This window comes from Zea mays, chromosome 3 (genome assembly GCF_902167145.1).
Source record: "Zea mays cultivar B73 chromosome 3, Zm-B73-REFERENCE-NAM-5.0, whole genome shotgun sequence".
Lineage (NCBI taxonomy): Eukaryota > Viridiplantae > Streptophyta > Magnoliopsida > Poales > Poaceae > Zea > Zea mays.
This window is the reverse complement of record NC_050098.1, coordinates 103,237,717-103,252,943: the sequence shown is the minus strand read 5'-3', so window position 1 is coordinate 103,252,943 and position 15,227 is coordinate 103,237,717. Positions and strand designations below refer to the sequence as shown.

Genomic DNA, 15,227 nt, shown 5'->3' with positions numbered 1-15,227 from the left:
TGTTCTTATGATACCTGTATGATTTGGTTCTTTGATTGAGTGCGATGAATTGCGAAGTAATATCCACAATTTCGTCTACATATACATATAGGCATAAAAGAATATATTCATAAATAACTAAAACAACCTAGATTATTTTCCCATTAAAATATATCTAGCTCTATAGATTTATCTTATCTTGAAAGATTCTATATCATACTTACAGATTCATCTTGTCCTAATAAGCGTACTTATCCACCCTAGTTTAACAACCGTGATCTATTCCAAAACTAACTAGATCTTATACATCTAAGCTAGTCATACCAATCTAATCTAGATCCCATCTAGATCTAATCTAAAGTAAGTTACTTAACATGTAAGTCAATAGTGGTGAAATAAATTAGACCCTACTCCTATAAACATGTTTTAACCTATAATAGTGCCCTAGACCAACTCGGCCATGCGCAACAACCTAACCTTTGTATAACCTACACAGCCCAACATAAGAACCAAATAAACTTTGTTTAACGTACCTCATGTGTCACAACCAGCGGCCTATCTAAACCTCCTAAACCACAAACTGAGGCACCAAGATCCGAGAAGGAAGACATCAACCCCGTCAAGGAAGGCTAGAAATCAAACCAGATCTACAAAAGGAGTCTAGGATTCAACATCCGAAGTAGAAGTTTCGTTGTCTAACCTTATCTTGTTCTAATCTGCCTCAACCTTACCTATTAGCTCAAACATAAAATACTCAAGTGTTCCCAACCACACTTACTAATGGTGAGAAACTTTTAGGTGTACTAAAACTAATTGGAACCAAAAGTTAAAAAACAAACAAACCTTTTGCGTCCCTTCCTTACTAATCTCGAGGACGAGATTATTTTTAAGGTTGTAGAATTTGTAACGCCCTAAAATTCTAACTAGGGATTTAACTTGAAACTCATACAAAGAAAACATTATAGTAGAAAAGACCCTCAATCTATTTGCCAAAATGGAGAATTCATCGCATGAACTCAAAATTTCTTTTTTAAAAATATTTAAATTAACTCTTGACATAGATTATACATTAGTTAGAGTAAATGGGTATTAATTTGTGAAGGAACATTTAGTTTAATACACAAATATATATGTATATATATATTAGAGTTATGTGTGTACACTACATGATTGAAATAGTGGTCAAAATGGCTAAAATAATTTATAAACATGTATAAATGTGAATATCATCTCATGCTGGGTTTTCTTTCTTTTTGTATTGTGCATTTAACTGTAATTTGAATTTCCGAAACCTAGGTTGAGTTTGAACTTGAAACCCAATTTTTAAACATGGAAACAAAATGGAAATAAAAAAGAAAAGAAAAGGGAAAAGACGCAACCTGGGCCAACTATCCCTCTCCTAGCCCATCCCGTTTTCCCCATCTCTCGTGCTTGGGCCGCCGCTCGGCCCACCTCCGCCTCAGCCGCTGTCCTGAGCCCACTCGCCGTGCGCACATCTTTAGCACTTCACACTATCCTGTGGGGCCCTGCGCTAGTACCTACACGCCGCGCACACCTTTTCTCTCTGGTCACCGACACGTGGGGCAGGGATGTCAAAATCATCCCTATCCTCTGACGGACTCAGCGCGTCGCGACCACTCTGCGTTTCGGGGAGATCCACCAATCGATTACCCCCCACGCGGACTCCACCCGTGGTGCATAAAAGCCAAGCCTGAGATCCCCTATTCCCCTCATAGAATACGACACCGAGGGCAATCGCAGCGAAACAGAAAGGACGAAGGAGGGAGAAAAGCTTCCACCACCACCACCCAACTTTGCCACTAGGTCGCCCTAGCCCTCGAAAATTGTATGGTGCGAGCAGCGTGCTCGCGTTGGTCCCGAATCCGGGTGGTTGCCGGAGCAGCCAGCCTCAGGGGCCCTAGAATTTCTCGTCATTGCGGAACTCCGCCCAAATCTATGCTCCGTCATGGACTACCGTCCCTATGTGTCGATCGACGGTAAGACAACTCCAATTGTTTTTGCCTTGGTGTCCTCTGCGTGTAACACTGATTTTTCATGGGGATTTTGCGCTAGTACGGGTGATGGCCATCCACCGGCGGAGCACCACCGTAGGTCGGGTTCGCGCCGCCGCTCTGGAGGTCAAAGGGTAGAAGCACGCCTCGGACCATTGGATCGTGCATCGACGATTAATATTAGATCAGTGGATACCGATTCGGTGGGGAATCGGGGCATTGTTGTGAGATGTGGTCGTGGCAGTCGGATCGGCGTTGGACGATTAGGATTAAAACATATCCCCCCATTTTCGTGGGATGCATCCTCGTCGTCGGTTGATTGGTAGACGGCCCGGTCGCTCTGGGGCGCTCTATCGTTGATCTTTAATCCAACCGCTACAAATGCATACCTATTGGTGCTATTTAAAGATCTAATTTGGGATCTTGGGTATGCATCCAATGTTCAGAATTGAACCATACCCCTTCATCCACGTCCTTTTTTGCGCAAGAGTCCTCAGGTTCTTAAATAATCAACCTGCTGTCCTATGCAATATAAAAACCATTACAAATTAGTCCTACTATTTATAAAATAGACTCGGACCTTTGGGAAATTAATGTCGCCGCCCATTTTTCGGTTAACAACAATAACAAAATCCAAAAACTGATTTCTAAGTATAAAAGTAATTCCAAAAATCATAGAAAATCCATAAATAATTTATTCTAACTCCGATTTGACCCGTTCAAATTGCGTTTGATTCGCAATAAAATTTACTACACAATGACAAAACCTTATTTTGTCAAATCTCATACTTTTATAGTTAGGTATTATTTATCCTATATAGAGTAGATTAATCTTTTTATCTAAGGAATCTAACTATAAATATAAGTTGACCAGTAGATGAACTATGATAAAGTTATAGTTTAGATTAAAATTGAATTAATAATTTCTTAGATTATCTTTCCCACATAATTGATAGAATTAATTTAAGGCCTAGTGTTAATTATTTTAAACATTAAAATCTTTCGAAAACCATATTTTCTTAACCGTAACTCTGAATTTAGTGATTCTCGATCCTATGATCTCATTACGACGCGTAGAATATTATTATGTAGTTTGTGCTTATGTTTGGTGTGATGTTAATTTTGCCTATACCATGTTTGTTTGTATTACTATGAAAAGCTGTGAGGTCACGAGAATCTGAAGATCATCCTGGTACCTGGAATCTCGAGTCTTGGGCAAGTTGTGCCCTTGATCACTTTTCTTTACTCAATAATGTTCCTATTAATCGTTGTGACATGCTCAGGTTAATTTGATGGGACCTAATAGGTTTCTCTAGACTTGTTTATCTCACACCTTGTTTACCACTAAACTTTTGGGTAGTTTTGCTATTTCTCTATCTGGTTTTGGGATTAATATTACATTATGATCATGTTCCAATTATACTGTTGTTTTAATTATTGCTCATGACAATATCATTGTGTTAATTGGAACATGGAGCTTAACTTGAGAAACACGTGCTACCACAAAGGTGGAATGGGACGCCCTTGGCTGACTAATTAGGAAAGCTAGTGGAGAACTACCTTACCTGAAAGGGGCAAGAGCAGTAGGGGAGTTGTGTATAGGGAGGTTCTTGGGTCGATCATGTTGCGATGGCTTTTAGGACGAGGGATTCCTATATTGCCCTTCCTAGAAACTGTAGCGGATTTTCTGAAGCTAGTGGAACTTTGAAAAGGACTCGTAGTGGATCCCTAGCCATTCACCTTGGAAGTGTCTAAAGGTCTAGCTAACCCTGGCTAGACGGGATACACGACTTGCGGGTAAAGGGCGCAACTTCTGTAAAGTGTAAAACTAGTATATCAGTCGTGCTCGCAGTCATGAGCAGCCCAGGACTCTCGCATGATTAATCTATGGAACTAAACTCAATTTGTCATATGCATTGCATTGTGGGTGTTGTTATCAATTTTGATCTCTTAGTTATTGGGTCGGTATCTACTTATACTTAGTAACTACTAATAAAAATTTGACCAACTTTAAAAGCAATGCTTAGCTTTAACCATCTCCTTTGGTAAGCCTTACACTTCACATGAGCTCCCACCTTTGGTGAGTTCATGCACATTATTCCCCACAAATTTTTGAGCGATGAACGTATGTGAGCTCACCCTTGTTGTACTCACATCCCCCAGGTCAAGAATAGCTACCGCAGGATGAGGCGCATGAAGGATGTTGTGATGAGTTCGTGAGTGGTCTAGGTCATTGTCTCCCGGTCATCTTTGTGTTGCTGGATCGTTGTCTTTGCATGATGTAATTATTTAACTATTTTCTACAGAACTCCTATTATATAGTAAAGATGTGGTATTCGTTTCTGTACCATGAGTCATCATATGTGTGAGATTTGATCCCAGCACACTTGGTGATTATTCTCACGCCCGGGTCCCTAAAACCCGGGTGTGACACCTCCACTGGGGGCTCGGGCATGTGGCTAGAGAAAATTGGAATTATGCCATTATGAAACTTAGGATTTGCTCGAATGCCATTATGAGAACACACTTCGTTAATACGCCATTCTCAAACACTGGCTTACAGACAAAATGTCATTTAGGGGTTATTTGACAAAATGCCAATTGATCGGACAGTTTTACCCCTAAACCAAAACTGTACGCTAGAATTCTCTACATGGTTCATCTCCAGACAGACATACTGCCCCTCCGGCTGATGGCCACAGCTCAAACATGCTGTCAGGCTCTAGGCTGTCAGTGCCAGGTTCCAAGATTCTAAATATTTGTGAGCACAAACAAAGTTCATAATCTTCGACAATAACAAAAGATATGCACACTAACAACTTCTAAATATTTGTTTCAAATAGCAGCACACTAATAGTTCATGATCTTGAACATAACAACACACATTTGTTTCAGTCCAAAGTAACTAGCACAACAAAGAGAACGACTAAAAATCCTTGAATGGTCCATCTCCCAGCAACAACTTATTAGGAGAACTAAAATATTGGATAACACATAAAACAACAACTTATTAGACTCTCTTCAGCTTCCTTGGTGTGAGCTTCTTCACTAGCATCTTCTTAGGAGTTGTATTCTTGGCAGGTGACTGGACATCTCCCAGCAACATATCAAGCTTGCTGAAAAAATGAAGAACAGTATAATTTAATGACACAACTAGCTCTGACTTGATACAACATAATCATAATTACCTCCTAGTGACTCTGATTGGGCTGTCCTGTAAAATAGACTCCCTTGTTGGTGTAATCGGAAGAGAAACTTCGAGTTGGATAGCTTCTTCAAGTTGGACATCAACTTCACTTTGGATAGCACCATGATCTTGAACAATTTCAAGTTCGATAGTAGCTTCACCTTGGACAGCACCTTGACCTTGGACACTTTCTTGAAGTCGAGTTTTGGGGATTTTGGCATTATCCCCATACTTTGTTCTATTCATGTGAGGCTTTCTCTTCCTACAAGTTGGATACAAATATAACAGTGCACATGTTCAAATTAGACATTTCATCACTTACCTTTTCTTTGTTCTGTTCAATGGGCACTTGTAGCTAGTTTCACTGTGACCTAATTCTCCACATCTTTTGCACTTTCTTTTGCCTCTAATCATATTCCTTTTCCCCTTCTCAGATTGGTTTGAACCCTCCATGTCAGCTTCTAGTACTGCATTCTTGTCAGCTTCCTTGCCTTTCTCTGTAGCTACTTTTTTTCCTTTGATATTCCCACCTTCCAAACAATTCTTAATTCTTAGTTTCTTATACCTTCCTTTACCTCTCTTGTTAAGTGGTGCAACAATCGCATAGGGAAGATCCACTGTTGGCCATTGAGACCTATCAGGTAGTGGTTCAATTATTCTCTTGTATGCATTTTTTGAACCTTTGTACTGAGTAGAACTCATGCACAAAATCTTCCAATTCCACATCCACACTCTCCTATGCTATAATCAAAGCCAACGCATGTGGACAAGGTTTGCTAGTGTGCTGCCACTCTAGGCATGTACACTCATGCAAATATGACTTCACTACATGTCTGTTGTGAGTGTTTGTGATGTCTTCAACATGTGCAGAGAAAAAACCAGCCTTTGTCACTGGTAGATGCCCTAGGCCTCTAGTTCTTGCCTTCAGTTGTTGTAAAACAGCAGGTAAGATCTTCCCATTAAGTTTTTCTCCAATTCTTCTCCTTTTCTCCCACAACACCATTATCAGCTCCCTACACTTGTCTACAAGCCCAACAACTGGAAGGTCCTTCCAATCTTTAATCCAGTTGTTGAAGACTTCAGCTAGATTGTTGGTGACTCCTCCTCCATTTGAGCATGTGGTAAGTATCTAGCCATTTCTTTACATCTGGGGAAGCTTCCACAACTTGATTGTAAAAGAATTGTGAAACTTCTGCCCTATATGCCCTAGCTGTAGGGTACATCTTAGAGAATATGTCACCTCCAAACCTCTTAACAAAATTCTGCATGAGATGCCTAAAGCATTCTCTTTGGTCAGCCTGAGGGAAAACAAGTTTTACTGAATTTTCTAACCCTTTGCATGCATCTGTACATACAAAAAGCAATGAAAGATCTCCTATTGCCTTTTTCAGTTGGCTCATGAACCATACCCAATTATCATCAGTTTCACCATCTATGTATCCAAATGCAAGTGGATACATCCAGTTATGACCATCAATAGTCGTGGCTGCAGCCATATGCCCATTCCATCTACCATTGAGGGCAGTTGAGTCTATGCTGAGGTATGGTCTGCCATATGCCCATGCCCAAACCGTGTCATAATGAATTTCACACTTATATTTTTCTTCCAACCTTTTGCGCAGCTCCTTTGGACCCATGTTAGACTCCTTCTTGAGGAGATGGATAACCTTTAATGCTACCCAAGCGCTAGTAGGGGTCGTGGTTTTCCTTCTTGCACTCGAAGTACAAGTGTGTTCCTCAATTAAGACAGTGACCTGCAATAATAAACCCCAGTTAGTAACAACAAAGATGGCAAGGGCACAACATAGATTAGTAACAACAAGTCTATACCATAACACTATTCCCAGATTGTTGCCTACGTCCCACAATATGCCAAGGGCAACCTTCTCCTTTGCAATTACCAATAAATTGACTCGGATCAGTTTTATATATTTCTAGCTCAAACTCTTCATTGATCACACACTGTCTCACAGCTAGCCTGAAGTCACGCTTGCTAGGGTACATTGTTCCAATATCCATACAAGGCTTGTCTGGGTCATGCAACATCACCCTCTCATTTGGAATTTCATCATCAACAGGGATGGCTGCATCAATAGTTTCATTCTCACTATAACTTCTATTGACATCACCTTCTTGCATCTTGAAAGCTTCACCAGCCTTCTCAGCAGCTTCATCCTCAGCTCTCAACCCGATCAACTCATACATTTTGTCATCGTCAACAATTTCTATCCTACCTTCCTCATCTTGCCTCTCAACAATTTGAAGTGCGTCCCAGTCAATACCAACCTTTGGGTGACCACTAGGATGTACTACCAATGCTAAGCTAGGCAGAAGCTCATCGTCAAAGCTGAAAATAAAAAAAATGTACAATCATACTACTTCATTTGATTTCTATAAAAGTTATTAAATGTAGAATCATACCCGTACATAGAATCATTCCAGCTGTAATCCATCTAGCCAACTGTTGGTGACCAATAATGTGAGATCTCCAGTACTGCTAACTCAAATCAGAACAAACCCTAAAGTCTAAAGCCTTAAAGCCCATTTGCATACCTGGACCTCGCTGAGGGTAGCTAAGGGGAACCGGCCACCGAGGGTAGCCGAAGGGGAAGCCGTTGTAGCTCGCCGAGGGGAAGTCAGTGTAGCTCGTCGAGGGGAACCGGCCACCGTCGGTGGAGCTTGCCGTGGGGAGCCGGGCGCCGTGGTGGAGTTCATCGTGGGGCACCGTGTGCTGCTGGTTCGTCCAGAGAGGAGGAGATACGAGCGAGAGACAGGATAAGAAAAGGAGGATGCAGAGAGGAGATACGATCCAGACAAAATGCCATTCTGGCGTACAGTTTTGGTTTAGGGGTAAAAATGTTCGATCAATTGGCATTTTGTCAAATAACCCCCTAAATGGCATTTTGTCTGTAAGCTAGTGTTTGAGAATGGCGTATTAACGAAGCGTGTTCTCATAATGGCATTCGAGCGAATCCTAAGTTTCATAATGGCAGAATTCCAATTTTCTCCATGTGGCCAACCCCTCGGCCTCGGCTGTCAGTAGGAAAACAGCAGGCTCAAGTCAACAATGTAGTGCAAGGTCGTGTCACCCACAGGACGCCAAGACATCTTCCCTAGAAGCGCGACGGCACGCGACTCAACAACATGCATCCCCTAGGTGTATAAATAGGGCAGTCATGACTCCTCCAAGGGGGTAGGCGAAACACTTTGTAGTTTTGTCCTGACTTTCGGTATTGGCACTTGCCTCAATATGTTCTAGGGACTTGGGGACTTCCCCTCTCCCGCTTGGCTTGTAATCCCTATTTCAAGCACCTCAATGCGAGTAATACAAGCTTCATCCCCCCTCTAGTGGAAGTAGGGCCTCGCATTGCCCGAACTATGATAAATTGCTTATGTCAACTCGCACACCATCTAGATTCTAGGCACGCGGTATCATTTCACTAGTTGGTTAGGACCGCTAGTCCAAACACCTTCACACGTGGACGGTTCGGCCCTACGCAGATCGGCGGGTTTACCCCCGATTTGCGTAGGATGCAGCGGTTGTATAGGATATGTGTCTATCGTCATCCCGTAAAGGAGTTGTGATTGGCCATGCCAAATTCAACCTCATGCGACGGAAAATTCTTGATAGTAGATTTATCAAATACATCCACTAGCCTCTTATAATCATTTTGCATACCTCCTATAATTTGTTGCATTTGGTCTCACTGCTCATATATGTAAGCTCTAAGAGATCATATTTTGTTTGTCTCGCTTACATTGGGGGTATAGCCGTAGCAGGTCGGTGCGAAGCCAGATCAGTTGCCCACTATCGTACGACCTTGTTATTCCTGTCCACTTTGAAGTTGGCCAGGAACTTCACCTGTGCTTCCATGATCAGTTGCTCCTTATGCTCCTCAAACTCCTATTGTTCTTCAACCGGCAGAGTTTTCCAAGTCGGCTCAATGATGTTGCTGGGATAGATGTCAGAGCTATCTTTTGAACCATCCATTGATGGTCGATTTGATAGATCTTCACACGATGTCCCCAGCGGAGTCTACAAAAAGTGTGTTGGCGCCGACCTAGGCGCCAATCAATGCGATGAGTACCGACGGTGGTGCTCTCCGTGGAGGCGCGAACGGTCCGTGGCCATAGGCTGGACAGTCTGCAACCTGGCACAGAGGCTAGGGTTTCTGCCCGATGAGCTGGACGATTTGCGTGGTGGTCAGACGGTCCGCGCGTGCGCAGAGGGGACGGTGTTCGCCAAGAGCACCTAGATCTCGCTCTTAGGAGGGACCCCATCGGGGAGGAGAGATCCTAGAGATTGTCTTGGGATCGACAGACCACCCAAGACTCCACTAAATGACGTAGAGCCATAGAGAGGTGAAGATAAGAGGAAGAGATCTATGTTACTGTCTACTCCTAGGGCAAAAGGTAAAGAACTGAAGGTAAATTGATTGTACGATCGATTGTTGGTTGTTCAATCGGTCGTACCCCTTCAAATATATAAGGGGAAGATCTAGACTCATTCCTAGGCATTCTCCAACGGCTCCCGCGAGATTAGAGGAATAAATACGTGTGGAGATAGTAGTTTTAATCGCCTAATCTGATTTTTTCGCAGATGGTCTGCGCCTATAGATGGACCGTACGCGGTGTGGACCGTCGGGTCGTGGTGCTCAACAGTGATATACAAAAACACTTGTTATATCACTTGGTGATCATTAGTATCGGGGGCAACTATTGCATTCTCTGCAACACACATTTCGACGAGATGAAATACTGGAGCACTTGGGCAAGCAATTGGATTGTCTGTTGAGGACGTGGGCCTATGTTACTGTCAACAGTTGAGTAGGGAATATACCGCACATGATGATATGTCGAAGCACATATATATGTATCACGTCACATCGTCCGGTGATGGTAGAGTTAGCAGCTTTTGTTCCCAATGTTTGACAAAAAAAAAGATATATTCTATAATAATTCAACATTACATGATACTGAAAAGGGGAAATCGATCACTTCATTTATTGCATAATAAGGAAATACTGAACTGGCGGGAACAATCCACGGTGCTGGAGAGAACAGATGCTGCCTCCTCAGATAGTGCAAAGAAAAACGTGCCCGGTCTTTCATGCGTGGCACCATACCATACATCAGGCCCAACGATTTCTAAGCTGGCGTAAGAATCTTCTTGGCAGCCGCTTTCTTCGCAGCATTGAACTCTTTGAACCACTTGGCTGACCGCTTCATGTAGCGTTTGCAGCCATCGTTGCGGTCAACATAGACGATGCCGTAACGTTCCGTGTAGCCGGAGAACCATTCGAAGTTGTCCAATAGAGACCAAGCGAAGTAGCCCTGCACATTCGCTCCCAAGCTGCACATGGACGGATGCACCATATATATATATAAGTGATGTACATGTGAAACAAAACGATTAGTAATCAATGGGCAAGTTTCTATGTAGGAAAGTGAAAAAATGAACTAACTAGCTAGAGGTAAGATTCATACTCTCTTGACTCCTTAAGAGTTGCGATGTGGCGCTGGAGGTAATGTACTCTTTTGTGGTCATCCAAGGCAACTTCCATGGGTAGATCGCCATGGTCAACGTCACCCATCCCTGTAAAAAACAAACAAAATCAGCCAGCTGTTCTAAAGAATAACTTATTAGCATGATTTCATTTCTGCACATGGTCCTGGTCGATTAGATGCCCATACCATGTGACAAGCTCAGCCCTCGATGCATGCAAACTGATTTCATTTTCAGTATAGACCAGATCGATATGCATGTACATCACTGGATCCGATCTTTGTGATAATTATTCATCTAGCCTAGCTGCTAGCTAACGTGTATACATAGGAGCACAATGCCAAAGTTAGCCACTTGTGTGCGTGTGTACATAGAATTAATAAGCTCATCTTTCAAACAGGGACACGGAGCTGTTCTTGCAACCATGTGTGCAGTGATCCGTTCTTTGTGGTCATGAAATGTTTAATTAGTTACCTTTCAACGTTTTGGCAGTTTAAATAAAATTTAAAAAAAACCTTTATTTCCAATAAAAGGCCTATGAGAAGAATAAAAAGATACAATTGTTTGTAGTCAGCTATCAATTTAGTATAATTAACCTATGACTTAAATTACAACAATATATATATACACACCACATACTGCCTACCGTTCTCAGTGATGTAGATGGGTGGGTTTCCGTATTTGTTCTTCATGATCATAAGCAGATCCTTTAGGCCTTCAGGATATAGGTAGATCCACGAATTCCCCATCTGCAAATTGAAGTAAATAATATATTATTCACTAATTACTAATATTCACAAAACGTTTGCATGCCTAACGAGCTTCCTCTTTTATTTATACGTGTAAAAGTTTAACCTTGAGCATTCTATGACTATTTTTTGACGGATTTTTTTACATTATCACATTCAGCATAAAATATTGTAAAAAATAATAGTGTTTAGTAAGATGCGTACCCAAGGACCAATGGGATTCCCGTCAGGCCCATTCGCTGGTTGACAAAAGAATAAAAATGCACATACGATTAGTATGAGAATGTCAATTTTTGAATGGAACAATGCAACAGTAAGGTTATTAGTCCTCTACTATTGTTTCTTACTTTCTTGACTGGCATATGCGTCGTCAGTGTTGAGCACTGGCGAGTAGTTTGGTGAGATATCGATGTTTTTAGAGAACCTTGAGGTATAATAGTTTAACCCCAACATGTCATAGGAACCCACTAGCTTCTCTTGCTCTTTGTCAGTGAAGAAGGGTAGTCGTTCCCTTGCCAATGATCTCATGGAGAAGGGATAGTCACCACGAACAACCGGCTCCAAGAACCATCCTAGGTTAATGTCCCAGGACCTTTGTTCGGCCTGTTGATCCGTAAACGCCGACTTTTCGTATGGGACACGACCCATTACGTCAAATGCAAGCCCTATGCGTCCATTCTCACCCTGCAATTTATTTATCAGTATATTGGAGTGTGTGTATAATAATATCACAATATAGCTACCTTGTAATACTTGTTGTAAAGATCAACAGCCTCAGCGTGGGCTCGGAGAAGGTTATGGCCAACAGTGTATGGCTCAGTGAGCGAGTTTCCAATTGGGTTAGCACATTTTTGTCCTGGGGTGCACCGCCCTGGGGCGCATAGCCCGGTTCCGTATGAAAAAGAAGAAAACGTTTGGGGCTCATTAAAGGTCAACCAATTGTTTACTTTATCACCGAAGTTCTCAAAGCACACCTTAGCGAAGTCTGTGTAATCTTTTCTGAAAAAATACAAAGCCGAATGAATGACAATTAATGCATGTTTCTCTAATACTTAGTTGTGAAACAACATGAAGTTAAACCATAAACATTTATTTTGTCCAAAATGTATATAAAAATATTTTAGTCCATAGTTTATTATAACCATAATTTTTGACAAAACTTTAGAATCATCATCTTCTCGTCGGTATTATTTTGTTTAAGGAAGGAGTGAAAGCAAGTTAATGATAGATGGGAGCATATTATTTCAAGTGTATATAATACTTACACAATCCTCTCATCTAAAAAGCCACCATACTTGTCTACCAGTGCTTGAGGCGTGTCCCAGTGGAAAATTGTCACAAATGGCTCTATGCCTGAGTTGCAAAGAGCAAAAAATGATTTATGAAAACTTTTTCATATTGGATTATGATCTTAAGCAAATTAGGTTGAAAATTGGGTTTATACCGTTCTCTACCAACAAGTTGATGAGATTTTTGTAGTACTTGATGCCATATGGATTAATACCTCCTTCGAGTGTGCCATCTGAAAGTCGTAAGCATACACTGAAATTAGCATCATAACAATCCAACAACTCTGATTGGATGTATGCATAGTACAAAAAAGAGTCAAACTGTCGTGCAACCAGACTACCAAAAGTCATGAAGATTTAAATTTTTAGTTGTACTTCATTATATACTCTACCAGTATATCTAGTTTTAATTCTAGTTCATTCTATGTTAAGAGATATAAAATTCTATTATTATTTTTAATTCTTCGTGGTAGAATATTTCTATATCTTATATTATTTTGATATATAAAGATTTAGAATTTATAGTTTGATATATTATTAGAGTATATAATGTAGTACAACTACCAATTTTTTTAGAATTTTTATATCTTTTGTTAGTTTAATTATATGACAACTTGATGGCACAACAATTTGACCCCAGAAAAGATATTTGGTTATTTTAATCTGTACTTACTCGGCAGTATTCTGGACCAAGAGATGGAGAACCTATAGGAGTCCATCCCTATTTCCTTCAGTAATCTGACATCCTCCTACCAGTCATAATGACGATAATATATATTAGCAGACATACTTAGTTAGAAGTACATGTACATAAACATTTTTTGCCAAAAAAAATCTGCAAGGTACAAAATATATTATTTCATAGTCATATTTATATTTACATGTTTAACAGAGTTAGCTAGCTGCAAAAAAAAATTGTCAGCATTTTACGTAAAATTTCAACTTATTCCAAGTAAAAATAAAAGAATCACTTCCATTTTTTTTCCCAACGGAGATCCCAAAATTTAGCATACCATAAGCAGGATTAAAAAAACATTTCCTGCGCAAGCTAGGAAACAGTTCATGTCCGCATAAATATTTATTTGAATATTATCAATGATGACATATACTGCACGCATTTACATCCGCGATCCCAATTCGTTTGGGGATATATATAGCTAGTTATTGATGGTGGTATCACAGTGCTTACCTTGTACATGTGGTACGAATCTGCTGCAACATCCCCATTGCTGTGATCCGCTATCCAATCTATTGAAAAAGGAGCACATGAATCACATATGATGGTTTTTGAGTGGTAAGTGCATCTCATTGCTTATCATAAACCCAATAAAAAAAGGGGGCCGGGGGCGCTGCTGGAGAGGAGTTACCTGGGAAAGTGTGGCAGAAGTGATCCCATGTGCTTGGCTTCTTTCCATCCTCGTTCCATCCACCTTCAATCTACACAGATACGTACATGCATAGCAAATTTTGTCCAACATCATCATCTCTTTCAAATATCAAAAGACGGCGACGTAAACATTCGAAACACCATACTTGGTACGCTGAAGTGGCGGCACCAAAGATGAAGTCAGAGGGGAACCAGTCTCTTTTAGGGACTTCCGAGGGGCTCAGCGTTTGGCTTCCATTCTGACTCTCAGCAGCTCGTGGCCTGAAGCTAAGATTACACCTTCGCTTACTGTTTTGCTGCAGCGAGGAAGAAAGATGGTGCCGTGAGAAACTCTCATGATTGGGTCCTAGCAGATGGGCCACAGCGTGGTTCATCGTGGCAGTAGCGACGAGTGGAGCCATATTTTTTCTCTCTCTCTCTCTCTCTTGCTAGCTAGCTAAAGCAGCTTTGAGCTGGTGAGTAGACTTGGTGGAGCAGATGCCTCTATTTATAGACGAGCTTAGCTAGGGTTGCCAAATATAATACTGTAGTTTGTTGGGTTATCATGTGATCCTTCGTGTCATATGTACTGATAATGAGTTGTTTTTTAGCTAGCTCAACGGTAGTTCGGAGTTAGTAGATAGGATTGGGAATCAATTTCAACATCTGACACAGACAGGTGGGCCCGCTGCACGTGGCAGCAGAAGTTACAGTCCCGTCGAGAAGAGAATCCGCTGGGTTTCGTACGTGGCAGGTTACTCATGTTCCATGGCGGCCAATAACAGGTGCAGTGATAGTATTATAGTTACAGGACGTACTACTATCACTGCTAAAAACCATATTTAGCGCTAATTTAGAGATACTATATATATAGATCGATCCATCTGGAACACGAGGCAATTTTTTTTTCATGTTTCTGCGCTTGTTCTAAGAAAAATGAGGATATTTCTACACGAGATTCCCACGTTTTAAAAGAGCCCATTTCAACCTAATGGCATAAAAAAAACAATTGCCTTGAAAAATAGTCCAATCATGTGTAGAAATAAATACGGCTAGGAGAGGATCCAATGATCATGGTTCATATTTAGAAATCGATTTTTGGATTTGCACTGGATGTCATAAAAAATCATCTCTACAAA

General features: G+C 41.1%; 1 protein-coding gene across 1 annotated transcript; it reads right to left on the bottom strand.

Moving 5' to 3' along the window:
- Positions 1 to 10,105: 10,105 nt before the first annotated feature.
- LOC103650330 (4-hydroxy-7-methoxy-3-oxo-3,4-dihydro-2H-1,4-benzoxazin-2-yl glucoside beta-D-glucosidase 1, chloroplastic-like) lies at positions 10,106 to 14,578 on the bottom strand. Its single transcript, XM_008675926.2, has 12 exons — positions 14,256 to 14,578; positions 14,090 to 14,159; positions 13,912 to 13,970; positions 13,396 to 13,471; positions 12,878 to 12,955; positions 12,699 to 12,786; positions 12,177 to 12,432; positions 11,781 to 12,117; positions 11,638 to 11,672; positions 11,331 to 11,433; positions 10,666 to 10,774; positions 10,106 to 10,531 (listed from the first exon to the last, which is right to left on the bottom strand). The coding sequence occupies exons 1-12, from the start codon at positions 14,508 to 14,510 to the stop codon at positions 10,327 to 10,329; spliced, it is 1,671 nt and encodes a 556-aa protein (XP_008674148.1). The 5' UTR covers positions 14,511 to 14,578; the 3' UTR covers positions 10,106 to 10,326.
- Between the last annotated feature and the right edge of the window lie 649 nt (positions 14,579 to 15,227).